This window comes from Mauremys reevesii, linkage group 12 (genome assembly GCF_016161935.1).
Source record: "Mauremys reevesii isolate NIE-2019 linkage group 12, ASM1616193v1, whole genome shotgun sequence".
In the NCBI taxonomy this organism is placed as follows: Eukaryota; Metazoa; Chordata; order Testudines; family Geoemydidae; genus Mauremys; species Mauremys reevesii.
The window spans coordinates 7,088,654-7,104,036 of NC_052634.1; the positions used below are offsets into that span (position 1 = coordinate 7,088,654).

Here is a 15,383-nt window from a genome sequence, read left to right on the forward strand (position 1 = left end):
ACCAAGAACCCCTTCTCCCGTCCCCTTTGCAAGAGGGATGGTGTGTGCTGTGGTGTTATCCCTTTGCCTCCATCCCATGCTCACCACTGCGGTGTCCTGCCCACCGTGAATCGAAGGAACTCGTCAGACATCGCAGCACCACTCAACCCCCCAAACAATATGTCTCTAGCAGTCACAGTGTACTGTGATCCCTCCCTTTGAAAGGAGATGCTGATAAGTCTTCCCTGTGCCTTTAATTCACATCTCTGGAGTCAAGCGCAAGTCGCACATGTTGGGCAATCTCTGCTTAATTACTAGTGGACAGTAAAAGCATCGCTAGGAAATTCACACTCAGGGATCTTGCAGTCTCTCTCTCTCCCCCGTTCTCACTAAGCAGAACATGCTCCTTAGTCAGTGCTTGCTACAAAGACTGCATTGCCTCTGTCCGAAAGGCCATGGTTTTGTTACATCCCTGCCTGCAGCTGGAGCATGGCAGCTGGCGTGGGAGGGAAGAGGGCTGCTGCAGATGTCACAAGCTCTAATAGCACACAGCAAAAGCGTGATGACCATGGAGATGAGCAGAACCGTAGGCTTCGCATGTGCAGATAGACATGTGTGAACAGCAGTGGCTGCAGATGTGCAGCAGTGCACACACGCAAACACGGAGAAGCGTGCAATTACGGGGACCAGCACAGACGCACGCAAGGAGTCAGAGCCAAGCACATGGGAAACATGGGTGTACATGCCTGAACATAAGCAAACATGGAGACCGACACGCCTGCAGCAGGCCCAAACATGCCTGCACATGTGCAAACAGGGAGACAAAAGTGGTATTTAGAAACATGCATGCTGCTATGTCTGTGCGCTGTCTCTCTCATACACCCACACAGACTCCCTTTCCCCCAGCAATATCCCAAAGGGCAAAGCCTGAATCTTTTCTAATGGCTCCTGTAGGGAAGTATGTGCCTCTTCCCTACGCCACATGGAACCCTGCCCCTGGCTTGGGAGCCGTGTCACTAACCATCATAGATCTCTGGGGTTTGGATTTGTCAAAGGTTTTGCTCCTTCTTTAATGCCTTTTGCCCCAGGATCTCAAGCCCTTTACAGTCATGAATAAGTCAACTTTTACAGAGCCCGTGAGGCAGGGAGAAGATCACTCCAACCACAGCTCAAACTCATCCAGCTCTGGGGTGGAGCGCATCAGCTGATTAACAGCCCCCGGCCATGCTACCAAACAGTTTGGAAGAGGAAGTGACACGGGATCTTGTATCCCACGGACACTGCAGGGGAGATTGTGGTAGTTGATACGAGTTAGCATTTGACAAGTATGCCAAGGCTGCTATGCAAAGTGTCATGGGATGCTGTGGCGGCTGCAGAGAAGAGGGCTCTGGCCTGACAATGAACAGCTTGTTCGGTTGTTTCCACTGCAGTTAAACGTCCAGTGGACTAAATCCTCTTCCAGCCCAGCTGCACCATCCAGCATCTTCACCTGTCAAATGGCTGAGCTCCTGTTCCCCTGGATGAGGCTATACAGACTGGGGAAGTGAGATCCAGAGAACGCATCCTTAGCCATAAGCTCTGTGCAGACATCCTTTTCGGTTTGTGTAGCACCGACCTTGGCTAGGGCCTCTAAGCACCACTGTGATACATTCCTTACTCCTCCTCTGTGCCTGGCACCCCTTGTACATCAGTAAATCCACCCTGTGAGTCTCTCTGAGAGCCAGCTTGGGGCCATTCTTACTCTGGGGTGCCCGACTAACAATCTGATCTTTAGTGCCTAGCCCCAATGGAGGGTGAAGAGAAATTTCAGGGCAGGAGATGGCTCCACTGTTGCTGTTTGTACACAGCAGGTTTGGGTTTGGTGGTCAGTTATGACTCCACAATGTGCTGATAACTCACCCGTCCCAAGCCCTGGGAGCAGTCGGGTGGTTTGTTTTGGTTGCTCAAGGACAGAGCTAAGATCATTCCTCCCCTTGTTTCTTTCCTCGCTGACACTGTTTATCTCGCAGAGAGCTCAGTGTTGGTGAAAGGTGCTGGACTGACTGCCCTGGAGATGGGAATCCTCTGTTTGTCCACAGAACAGCTTGGGAGAGGGTTGCAGACGCCTGACCTCTTCCCTCTGCTATGTACCCGGGGCCCTCTAGCCGCACTCCCCATGCCCTTACTCTGTACCTAGGGATTGCTGGCCCCTTATATCCCTTATGCCCTTCTCTAGCCTTTCTTTACTCTCTAGCCTGTATCCCTTTGTTCTCCACGCCCTGTGGAGACTGGCCAGTGCTCCCTATCTTGTGGCTCATCCCCCAAGGTCTGTCCCCTGTCCCTCATCTATGTGTCTATTATAACCTGCGCCTTATCTCTGGGATCCTACATTCTATGCCTGATACCCTGGCCCGGTCAGCCTCTGCTTAGACCCTAAAGTCACACAGCCACTAACTAGTCTCTTCTACCCAATAGCCCTGGATTGAGCCCCCTTGACTGATGTCCTGGCTCCTGCATCTCATGCCCTGAGCCAAATCTACGTGTAATGGATGGCATGTGAATAGATGGCACATCATTAACGGCATCTAGGTCACAGAGCACCAGCCACACGGGGTCTCACCAGTGGATTTTGCAAAGAATATTAAGATTGAACCCAGAGATGCTGCCAAGCCAGACTCACAAAGTGCCCCATCCCTGTGGGAAAAGCTGAGGGGTTCAAAGCAAATACACAGAATGCCAAGACAGAAACCTATTGGAGACAGTAACCGGAGCCCCAGCCTGGATCTGCCCAACACAGCCACGGATTCTCTTTTGCCCCCTCAGTGGCTGAGATCTGCATTTTCAGCCTCGCTTAGAAAACAAGGCTGTTTATGCATTTGGGTGGCCACATGGCGCTTGGTTCCAGCCCCTTCGCCTCCCAAACAGACATCCCATTGTATCTTGTACCGCCGTCGCCTGTTACCAGAGAAGAAACGCTGGACGCTAGCCACTACCCGCAGGATCCCTGGACCTGTCTGTCACTCCAGGATGTGTCTCCAATCAGCCTGCTTGAAAAGAAAAGCACAACGGATCCCTCACTGGGGAACAATAAATTCCCTAGGTCCGGAGAGTCAAATATGCACCAGACATACTGAACTACAGAAAGCCACATCCACCTGAACTAACAACCAGGAGAGGGGACCCAAAGGTTCCTTCTCCATGGGGCCACCACCTGTGTTTAACAAATGGGTGAGAGGGTGGGTGGCTGACCTCCTGGAAAGAAAGAAAGAAAGAAAGAAAGAAAGAAAGAAAGAAAGAAAGAAAGAAAGAAAGAAAGAAAGAAAGATTAAATGGTTTGGCTGGCCAGGAAAGAGGACTGCAATAACATGCATAAACCCAGGTAAAGAGGGGCTGGGAAGAAAGGATGGAGAAAGAGGAAGAGATGCAGCCACTCCTCAATATACAGAGGCTTACTGGCACCTGCTGTTGCCTAGATAGGTGGCTTATATGGCACACGCTGCTGCTTCAAATCAATGATGTGATTCGAGATCCTTGTGCAACATCCCAGCACAGCAGAGTGGGGTCACCAGCCATTTCCTCTCCCAGGCTGCAGCAGCCTCCCCTGCAGCGTAAGCCCCTAACAGGAGGAGGAAGGCAAAGCAGGGCATGGCAAGAGCAGGAATTACTTCTTAAAATGACCCAGATCCTTTCTCTCAGCGGGCAAGGCTGCCAGGTGGATTGCTCCTTCCCTGGATCTCTCCCACCCACCCATATGGCTGACGAGAATTCAAAGAGCCACTGAAAACATCCCCGACCGGGACTGGCTCTAAGCCATGGTGTGTAGGGTAGGAGCAATGGGAAGGTCTGGAGCAGAGTGGGAGAGCGAGGCAGAGCCTAGTGCACAAGGTGCAGAAAGACCTTTGCCCCTGCCCCCGCACTGGAGCCGTGTCCTAGAGCATCAAGCATGTGGAAGGCGGGGAGGATGGAATCTCAATGGGCACCATAGGTCCGGGGTGGTAGACCTGTGTTGGAGGGCCCAGGAATGGAATGTCAAGCCGTGATGGAGTGTAGGATCGGGGTGCACTTGGAGTGGGATGAGGCTCATCTGCATTCTGCCTGGATCTAGCTGATAACAAGCGTGTTCCTCACCCAAATATTGTCTGGATGGAGGGGAATATATTCCTCACTGAGTGCCAGCATCAGAAGGGACGTCTTGTAAGGGGGAGGTGTCCCTGATACAGACAATTCCCCTCCCAGTGGGATCTGGAAGGGCAGGAAACTATGAGCCAGATCCTCATCTGGTGTCAAGCAACCCATTCACAGCAGAGGCTGAGCCCCTGTTCCAAAGTCCGCCGCCTCGCAGTACAGAGAGAGCAGGGAGCTTCAGCCACGCCAGGGCAGAGCGTCGGGAAAGAGGGAAGAAGAGAGAGATGGCTGACACCCCTGTCCTACCCACAGAGTCACTCACTGCTCACTGCTTAAAAGCCTTACAGTAGCAGCAGAGCAGAGCAGTTGCTGCAACCCCTCTGGGACTAGCCTGTGCCAACAGGCTGTCCCAGCCCCTGAGAGGAAGAGGAAGAGAAAAGCAATTGCAAAGAAAGTATAGGAGTTAAACTGCCACACTCCATCCCCCCTGATCACCTGCAATGCAGCCCCAGAGCCAGGCACATGCGCCCATAACGCAGATTGATGCACGTAAAACGGGCAGCGGCAGGGTACATACCCACTGGGCTCCGCATGTGCAAGCATTGCTCCCTGCTTCACCCGCAGTGTGTGTCTGGGACAAGCGCGCATTTAGTGGCTGTGAGGGTTGGAAGCCAGGCCCTTAAAACACAGGAAGAGTCACTCAGCCACTGGGGAGGCAGGGGAAGGATGGACGGAGGTTTGACTGGCCCCTGTGCGCTCTCACCTGCTGATTGAAGGAGCTCACTGCTCCCTCTATGGCAGCTAAGGCTGGAGTTTCTTTTCTGCTCCGGAGCTGAGAGGTTCCCTTCATCCCAGCAGCAATGTGAAAGTGAGCAGGCCCCATCCTAACCTGGTCTAAAACCTTTGCCAGGACAGGCCAATGGGCATCTTAGCTGGACATCAGGAGAGGGGTCTGGGCTTAAAAGCAGCTTAAGGAGAAGTGGGGGGGAATAGTTGTCAGAGGTTTCCTTCCTCAGTTAGATGGGTTTTCACTTGAAAAGGTGATATGGGCTACAGAGCTTTCACTGCAGCCGGAGAGACCCTGGGAGGGCAGGGACTGAATGTGTGGCTCTGTGACCAAGCAAAACCTGTTTCTCAGCTGACATTAAGAGGGGACGAGGGAGAGGATGCAAACTGCACGCTGGCTCCCGGCACCAAACCACCAATGAGCTGGGGAACTGGTTAGAGCTGAGCTGACACATTTGAATAAGAGAACAGTTCTCACGGCATTATTTGATTAGGAACCATCTGCCCCTCCCTGGATTACATCTGTGCCCTTCGTACCAACAGACCCAACTGGCCTGTGCAGAAAGACATACGGACGTGCCAGCGCACACCTCTTGTACACACATGCACACACCTCTGAACATGTCCAGACCCCTGGATACACACGCACACCCACAGGGCATGCACACATACCGCTGTACGCACACTTGCATAGACGTACATATGTGCATACACACAAGCATGAAAATACACATACACACATAGACACTTGTCTGTGTGCACACCCACTCTCCTGGGGTCACCGCTGCAGGGCTGGTAAAAAGCACTTTGGCATATGAGGCCGGGATAGCTATTGGGGGGTATTTGCAGGATTCACACTACCACCTCGCCTGCTTTCATTACCAGCTTTGCTCATCTGAGCAACACACTGGCCCAAATCTCCTCACCCCAGAGTGGGCACCCTTTAAGGAAACTCTCCCAAACATCCTCTCCTGATCAGGGCAAAAGAATTCCCAGTGGATGGTGGGGGCTCAGGACAAGCCCACCACAGGACAGCAGGAGAGACAGCCACGGCAGGGGCAGCTAAAGCCAGAAATCTTCACTGGGCCAATGAGATCAAAGGAGAGCTGCTCTGACCGAAGAGGAACAACTTTGTAAGATGGAAGCGTGCATAGCTGCCATTTGCTAGAGAAAGTCAAGGGGTCTTGTGTGTCCACCTGAGGACTTGCAAACTCATCCCTGCAAAGCTCCATGGACAGCCTCCTTCCTACTGCTCTGTGTCCCAGAGGGCCAGCTCTCTCTCTGCTCCGTTCTGGCCGCCTCACTATATAGCTGCCCCTTCCCCCAGGCCTGGCTGCTGCTGGCTGCACTCCTGCAGAAGCCATGCCTGTTAATGACACAGTGCATTTAGAGATGAGTGAATTTTCCTAGGCTACAGCAAGGCCATGTCACTGCGGAGGGGGCAGTCGCTTCTGCTCCTCCCCAGCAACCTCCTCCCTCTTTATCTCATCTCTCTCTCTAGATTTAGACACCACGCCCAGTGGTGATTATGCACTCACTCCAACAGGAGAGCGAAAGGGAGGCCGCTGAGGGGACCACCTGCTCATCTGGGGTGGGAAGCAGCTCACTGGAGCTGGCTCGCCCGGTTCCCGGTGTGACTCAACTCAGGAGCAAGAGGTGCCCGAAGGATGGTTCTCAGCTACCCAGTGCTTCCCTGGAAACTAGGCTGGTGCCAGCTGGAACAATCAAGCCTGAGGGAGAGCCAGCCATGAGGAAAAGCCTGCTGGACCCTGCCAATGCCCACTTACGCTATTAACCACTGGTTAGCGATTCCCCTTGCATTGTTCTGAGATGAGTATCCCATCGTGCCCTCTCTTCCTAATCCTGCATTGCAGCCCCCACAGCGTTTGCCAATGGTTTCCGATTAATTTTAACACCCTGGTGATTATTATAACCCCATTAACCAGATCAGGGCAACAGAGGCAAAAGGAGGTAAAGAGACTCACCCTACAGTCATGCAGACTCAGAGGCAGAGCTTGGAAATAAAACCCTGGAGTCCTGTTCCCTGGTCCCCCCTGCTCTAACCAGTAGTCAAAAGTGGTTCCCACCATGCAGTGACCGCAGAATAGCTGGGTTAGTTGAAGTTGGGTCAGCTGGGTCGGCTCCAATTCCAGTTGGAAACACCCAACCCTGGTGACACACACACACACCCATAAATTCACTCCAGGCCAAATCTCAGTCAGTAGGTTCCAGTGCAATAGCGATATTTACTGAAAACAGCCGCAAAACACACACGCTCACTTCCCAAAATAGTCTGATCCAGTTGTTGTCATGCTGCAGGAGTGCACAGAAGAAAAAAAATCTGACCAATGAATTTGATGTTTGCAAGTGTCAGCCTTTTAACAGATGCTTCATGATATTATTGCTGCTCTTCAGACCGTAATATGGACCAATCCCCTTTGGCTTCTAACACAGATATACAGCTTGGGCATTGTGAATGGTCTGATGACAGATTCTCCTGAAGGCTGTGCGATCTCCTTGGAAAGGAAATTTCCCCTGGACTTGCAGTGAAGTCTCACATCTGACCTAGGGCCTCCAGGACACACGATAACTTTGGTGTGACTTAGTCAGTGATCAGCAAAATACTTTGAAGTTGCAAATTGCCATCAAGCATGTCCATAGCACCTCCCATCTGAGGATCTCAAAGCACCTTAGAAACCAAGCTACACCAGTCCCACTATGAACCCAAGAAGTATTACTGTCCCAACTTAAGAGAAGGGAATTGCCCAGGGTCCCACAGGAAAGCCTGGGAATAGAAACCAGATCTTCTGGTGCCAAGTCACCCATATCAAGCACAAGACCGGCAATGCCTCCAACGCCACCAATTTCCAAGGCAGATAAACAGACAGCGCATTAGTACTTCTTAAACATAAATTGAACCACAACTGTTCCCAGCTTCTGAAAATCAGCTGCTTAGGATCTTTCTTCTCCAGCTACCTGTGGTTTTGAATAGGCCAATTCCCATTAACATCTTTGAAGCTCTACACCACAGCCTGACATGATACCTGGTAATGGCTCCAAACGGACAGGAAAGCAGATTTGCATGGTAGACTGCAGGAGCCCTGAATTGAATCCGTTATGGGCGATTGAGCAGATTGCATTAAAGACAATTTGTGAAACAGATTTTTATAAGGGACTTCTTATGGCTTTTTATGGCAAGGAACTTTTATCTCCTTATAAGACAAAGCTAACATTATAAGAAGAGGGGGAAGGGGAGGGAAATGCACACAAGAGAGGGGGAAAAAATTCTGCATTGAACAAATGAGCATTAAAGGTCTGACAGAAGCACAGGAATGCAGGGAGAAGATTAAAATTGACTCCTGATTTTGTTGCATCCTTACTGGGTCCCATACCATTCTCTTCAGCAAAGTGGGGGATTTTTTTATTTTTTTATTACCAGAGGAGTGAAAAAAAGCTTCATTCTGTGTTCTCCATCTCTCCCTGTCTTTTCCCTGACACCTCTGCCTCTCTGGCTCTCAGTGGCTATATATGGATAGCTTCATGCACGCGCTCTCCAGCTTTTAAATGTAACATCTCACTCCCTTGCAGAACTCACTGTGAACCGATGTTGATGAGATGAGCAGTTTAGTAAGATCCATAAGCTCCTTGGGCTCAGGGACCATCTTTTTGTTCTGTTTCTGTACAGCATCTAGCACACTTGAGCCCTGATCTCTGGCTGGGACTCCTACCTGCTACCAGAGCTGAAACTATCAACCACCCATGCTTCAGGGCACAAAGCAGTCACCAGCAGGGGTCAGGAAGGACTATATCGCTAAAGTGTTGCAGAATTGACTGTACGTTTCTCTCTGCAAATCAGAGCCAGGCTACCAGACTAGGTCAGCCACTGGTAGGCTCCAGGAGAGCTGGAGGAGGGATAGTACAGTAGACAGAGCACTGATCTATTGCAATATGGCAGGAGATGGGACTTCCCAGGGACCCTTAAGTATAGCAGGAAGCAGGATACTGATTAGATGGAGCACTAGTCTCTTCTAGCGTAGGGATGGCAGGACAGGAACAGAAGCAATGAATAGAAAGAGCAACTGTGTTTTGCTAAGGCAATTCCTATGCTTCAATGGTGATTTGAGGAATAAATTATTAATCACAGTGGCTGCAAAAGCAAACCACTCATCCCTCTGCTCCTGCAGACTCATTCCATCTCCAGTTCCTCTTGGCTGTGTGTGAGGAGCGTGACCTAGCCAATGCCCTGAATGGAAAATCTCCAAGGGCATCCACAGCAAATGATTTCCTGCAAAGTTTGAGCTTGTTTCCTGCAAGAAGCCACAGCTCAGAGCGGCTCTTAAAACAGCCGATCCACCTGGCTGGAGGAATAGCGGAGAACAGTGACTTGTATAAGAGCCCCAGGCTGTTTTCACCCATCACCTTATTCCTCTGCAATGCACAACCAGCTCCTTTTCCTCCCAGGCAGGGGGATAAGGAGGGACAGATCCAGCTCTGGCTTCCCTTTCCCCTGGACTCTCCGCCCTTGGCAGCTCCTCTCTGGACTCCTGACTTTCAGCACCAGGCCTTCAGCAGAGTCTCACCCTCTCCCACATCCCTTGAGCTGGCCAGTCTCTGGATTTGCCCATCCCTGATGCTCTCCAGTGGAGACAGGTCCCAGGTGCTTGTGGCCAGCTGCTGATCGGGCCCTCTGCCTTTCCCCCCTTTTAAAACACCCACCTCTGATCCAGCTCCTCTGCCTCCTCCCCCGCTGCAAGGTTCCCTCCCTCTGCAGCACGCCCCCCCTGGGGAAGGGCAGGCAGTGAGGGCGCTGGCACCTGCACTCCCAGGCCCGGGCCCAAGGAGTCAAGCCCTGAAAGAGGGAATCTGTTGGCGTTGCCTCCCAAACGCATTTTCCAGCACAATGCACCGGGACTGTCCCTGCCCCTCACGGCCCCATCTTTGCAGGACCCCGGATTTACATTAACCCGTTTGGTGCTGCAGCCCAGCCAGGGCCATCTGGAAAGTGGGTCAGCCTATGAACTGCCCTAAAGGCCAGGGGAGAACGGGGCAGAGCCAAGCCACGCCTGGCAAACCGCTGCCCACGGGTCGGTTCTCCTCCCACTTGCACCAGCGCTTGGCTCTGGCTCGACACCGCTGGCCCCGGGCTCCGAATCAGGCTCGGAACCGTGACCCGCGCAGCTGGGGGAAGTTCCCTCCGGCACCGGAACCACCAAAGCATCTCTTGGGTGCGGGATAACGCCGCTGGGGCTTCCGACCCCTTTCAGAAAAGTGGCGGGGGCGAGCGCGCCCCAAACATCTGCGCGCCTCGCCCAGCCCTTTTCTGGGAAGCCGGGCAGCGCCAGACGCCGCTAGAGCCAACAAGCAAACAAACCGCCCCAGCGCCCGGGACTCTGGAGCCCGGCTGCTGCCAAAACAAATCATCCTGTTGTTGATTTACAGGCAAAGATGAGACCGGCCCGTTCTGCCAGGCGCCCCCCGCCCCCTCCCATGCGGTACCCCAGCCCACGCGGCTGCCTTCACCTCGGCTCCAAAGCTAGGCAGAAAAAGAGGCAGGGTCCCCACCCAGCAGCCCCCGCACCCCAGTCCCCTCCAACTTCCCTTCGCCCCACAGCAGCCCCGACCCCCCTCGCTGCAGGGAGCCGGGCCCGTGGCAGGATGGGGCTGGGCACAGTCGCTCCCCGCCGCTCACCTGGGAAGAGGGAAGCCACCAGCAAGCACACTCCAGGAGTCCACGAGCAGCCGGGGCATCTCGACCGCCGCCGCGGAGCCATCAGAGTTCCTGAGTCAAACCGGCCGGGAGCGGCGCGGGGGTTCAGGCGAGCGGCTGGCTGGGGGTTTGCACCCCGCCCCCCCTGCCAAAGGAAAATACCAACCCAGCCTAGGCCGGGGCAGTAAATATCGGCTGCACCGCACAAAGCTGGAGGGGCCCCTTAAAAATCCCCCGATGGTCGCGGACAGCCTCCTTTCTGGGGCTGCAATCCTCCTTCCTCCGGCGACCACGTCCTCAGGGGCAGAGCTCTCTCCCGGGGCGCCTGGCGTCCCCTCCTTTAGCACCGCCGCTCCCTGGAACCAGGCGGGGGACAGGTCATGCTCCCCTTCGCCGCCTCCCCCTCCGGACCCTGGGGGCAGGTCGGAGCCCTTCACCGGGGAACAAATCCCAATGCAACCACGCAGGAGGCTGGGTCTCTTCCCCCGCCGCCCAGCCGGGCTTTGCAAAGAGGGGGAACGGGCTTGTTAATTTCCAGTCCACGTTGCCGCTGCGATCAGATGGTCCCAGCTTGGTGCAAGTTGCAAATCTCCATGTCTTTGCTCCCCTCCTCCAGGAGCAGAGGGGAGGCAGTCCCCGGGCACCGAGAGCGGGAGAAAGCGGGCGGGCGGCCGGGGGACTCTTTGGCACCGAGATTTTGCTGCGGCGGCGGCGGCTGCGGGGAAGAACTGGAGTCTCCTTGGAGCATCAGCACGGGAAAAGCGGGTCCCTCCCTTCTGGTCTCTGATCTGTAACAATGGAACGCGCAGACACACACTGGCGCGGCTCCGGATCCGTAACCCCGCTCCTCCGCCGTGATGTCAGCCCATGTAAAGCAGGAGGAGGGCTCAGCCTTAACCCTTTCCAGCCCCACCCCACGCCTCGGCAGCGGCCGTCCAGCCGTGGCCTGCAGCCGACCCCCACTCGCAGACCGGGCTCTGGCTCGGTTTTTTTAGGGCTCCCCGAGTTCAAGTGGCTGTTCCCGCCGGGAAAGGCAGATTTAACATGCTCCCAGCCCAGTACTCAGCCAGTCTGGGCCCGATTCTGCTAAGGCACCATTAGCCCACTAGTTTCAACTGGAGACCCCTCCCCCCCCACACACACTTACTTAGTTCTGGTTTGGCATATTTCATGCCTGAAGTCATCCCATGGGACTGGGATTCTGTGGGTTCCAGTGCTCTTGAGTAGTGGGACCAGGGGCCTGGGAATCAGGATTCCTGGGTTCACCCACACATGCCCGCCTTCACCTCAATCATTTCCCTTGTATATTGTTTCCCTCTTCCAGCAGCCATAGTCTGGCCTGTCCATTTAGACTGTAAGCTCTTCTGGGAGCACCTAGCAGACAGGAGTGATAGATAAATAACACAAACACAATGATCTGGTTTTCCTGGCCGAGAGTCCCTGGGCCCCATTTTATCTACCTGTACAAAGGGGATAACCATTATAAGGATTTGCTTCACAAAGGGGCTGGATGAAGGCTACACGCCGAGGTTCCCAGCTCCTGGAGTCACTGGATGAAATCAGAATACTATGGTTTTAGCCCTCGTGGATACAGAGGAAAGCCTGAACATTTGAACCAAGTATTATATGCCTGTCTGAGCTTGAAATAATAGCCCCTGTCACCTCAGTGGAGGGTAGGGCTGCACTGTGGGGGTGAGGGCCTGGGACATATCTAAATTTCCAGCTTTCTTTCATTTGGCCCAGTTGTGAGACTTCATTAACGTCTGCAAAGCACTTGGATGATAAAGGCAAACTCTTACTATTGGTAACAAATAGAAGTCTGCCCCCAGCCAGAGATAGCTCGTCAGAGGGATGCAGTTTAGGCTGCAACCGTTTCCATATCCAATGGTATAGAAGGAGCGGCACAGCTGGCATCATATCTGATTGCTTTTGACTTCCCTAACCCAATGGATCAGGTGCCTATTTTGCAGCTGGGTGAACTGGAGGTGAGATTTAGTGTGGGATTAAGCAAAACTCAAACCCACAACCTCTGAGACTGCAGTCAAGCCGCTGGCCACCACACCTCATAATTGGTTTATATATATACACACATACATACACATACTTTTATAAATGTCCCTTGTTTGTGTAGAACCTAGACAATGTGCAATGTAAACAAAGGCCATGCTTTGAACATATTTTGTGTGTATATCTATATGTAGTCATGCTGATTCAGAATTAGCATTTTTTGCATGTATGTACTTTTTTAAAATGACTCTTGTATATAGGACCTAGAAAAAAATAATGTTTTCTGCTTTTAAAGGTCCCTCCGCTAACTCAGTATTTAACCAACAAGCCCTAGACCTCAAGCTGCACTGGCATCTACAAGGGTGCTGAGTCTCAAACAAAGATGTGATGAACAACAACAACAACAACAACAACAAAGTCATGTTGATTTCAAGCTCCATTAGAAACAACACAGGAACAAATCAATGCTTGGCAAACAGAAAAGGACAGAATCAGTAGGGAAGGATATTGCATACAATGGTGAGTGGAAAGGCGGAAGCTAAAAAAAGATACCTCTGAGGACTCTTTCAACACCCCTTTCCTTTTTTTCTTCCCAGAGAAGCTAATTGCCATTCAAGGGAAGGTTGGACAGTGCTGTAACCAAGCGGATTAGCCAAATACAAGGTTTGTTTGAAAATAATGAAGGTTATTACATAGTAATGAGGTTTAGCTAATAGATTCATGGATTTCAAGGCCTGAAGGGACCATTAGGATCATCTCGTCTGACCTCCTCTGTAGCACCGGCTAGAAAACGTCATCCAGTAATTTTTGCACCAAGCCTAGGTCTTCTGCCAGATCTACAGCATACAGTTTAGAAAGATAACCAGTCTGATTTAAAGACAAGTGGTGGTGGATGGACAGGTGATAGTAAGTTGTTCCAGTGGTTAACTACTGTTAAAAATGTGTAGCTTGATTTTAGTTTGAATTTGTCTAGCCTCATCTTTTAGCCATTGGATCTCATTTTGCCTTTTTCTGTTAGATTAAAGAGCAATCTACTGTCAAGTTCATGGATAAGGCTATCATTGGCTATTAGCCAATATGATCAGGGTGCAACCCCATGCTCCGGGTGTCCTTAAACTGCTGACTGCCAGAAGCTGGGACTGAACAACAAGGGATAGATCACTTGAAAATGCCCTGTTCTGTTCATTCCCTCTGAAGCATCTGGCATTGGCCACTGTCAGAAGACAGGATACTGGGCTAGATGGACCATTGGTCTAAGCCAGTGTGGCTGTTCTTATGTTCTTAACTTGCTTCCCCATATAGGTACTTGTAGAGATTGTCACCTCACAGCATCATAATTTAGATCTTTTAATTTTATTTTGCTGCTGGGTGCTTATCATTTGTAAGTCAAATTAATTAGTAAGGCACTTAGAGCTTTCTGTATGGGCTTTTAAAGTTGTGAAAGAAAGAAAGAAAGAAAGAAAGAAAGAAAGAAAGATTTATTCCCAAGTAACACAAGTATGGGCCTGGTTCTCAAAAGCTACTGAGCACACACAATTCCAGTAGAAGTCAGTGTGTGCAACAGGTGCTCGGAACCCTTGAAAATCATGCCCTGTCTGTCTACGCTCTTTAATTCATCCAGGTATTTTTAGAGCATCCATCATGCTTTAAGGTTAAAGGAACAGAAATGAGGCACACTTCTCTGAGGTGTTACTGTTTATTGCAGTGAACTAGCGAGTGTGTCTATGTGCCACTGCCCCCTACGGGCATGGAATCAGAACTGCTTAACTGTGGGGCATAGTTACGATACTGCTAACAGGCCTGTAGACAGTCATGGCTCTTCTTTAGTTCAAGTGATTTTGGAGCTGGAGGGTGTGAATTCTATCACCGTGAAGGTCTGAACGGCCATAGCAAATGGTTTGTCTAAATTAGAAAAGGCAGTCAGAATTAGTTAACACATGCTAGCTAGCCCCAATCTCACTAGGGCCTTTTCCCTAATGTAGATGCAGTTTAAACTCCCCTCTCCCCTCTTACTTCAATGTAGCCGACTGAGGTGACCCGAGAGTTTAGGCTAGAGTATATCACAACTGTTTGTGTTGTGGAACAATCATTTGTGGAGCATCTAGACTAGTATTCATAATCATGTTAGTTAACTCAAGTTAGAACAGGAGCACAAGCCCCAGGCTAGAGAAACCCTCAAAGGCTCCATCCCTATTAATAAATAGCTCTAGGTACATTTCACTAAAGACAAAGAGAAAAATGAATTTGTGTTATCAGTGACCTGAAACCTAGCAAGGAAAACAGCTCTCCAATCCCACCTGGAAGTGATCTTTGCCACTGAATGTACAGGGACTCTAAAGAGATGGTAGAAAGGAGCCATTCATGTTAGGTGGGAGCCACTCACCAAATCAGAGCTTTTCCTGTGACACGAGTTCCGCTTTCCTTGTGGGCTCTGGCCTAAGCCCAGATACTAGCAATACCATAATCACTTGGCCCACTCTTATATAAGTTGTCATGCAACTAATGTTCTTGAAATTGCAGTTAAAGCATGCAACATTTGGCTGGGAATGGATGGGCTCCCTGCAGTGCAGTGACAAATCACTGGCCACACGTCAGCTGAGGGTGCATCAAACTAATCCAGGACTTTTTAATGGACACTGACTCTATAGGCAGCCATTTGCAACCAGATCCCATCTGGTGCACCCCCCAGAATCCGTAGCGACAGTTACCAGGGTGAGAGCAGATGCAGTGGCTTAGATGGTTCACTCTGAGGAGGACACATTTGGTAGTGGCTAAGGTCTGCTCTAGCAAGAGACCAGAC

The 15,383-nt window shown here is 51.4% G+C and overlaps 1 protein-coding gene across 1 annotated transcript in view; it reads right to left on the reverse strand.

The window, feature by feature from the left end:
• The window catches only part of NECTIN1 (nectin cell adhesion molecule 1), a 98,794-nt gene extending 87,351 nt beyond the window's left edge, over positions 1-11,443 (reverse strand). Inside the window, exon 1 of the mRNA XM_039496282.1 lies at positions 10,559-11,443. Coding sequence (XP_039352216.1) covers positions 10,559-10,640 — 82 coding nt within the window. The 5' untranslated portion in view covers positions 10,641-11,443. The remainder of the gene's footprint in view (positions 1-10,558) is intronic.
• Positions 11,444-15,383: the final 3,940 nt, after the last annotated feature.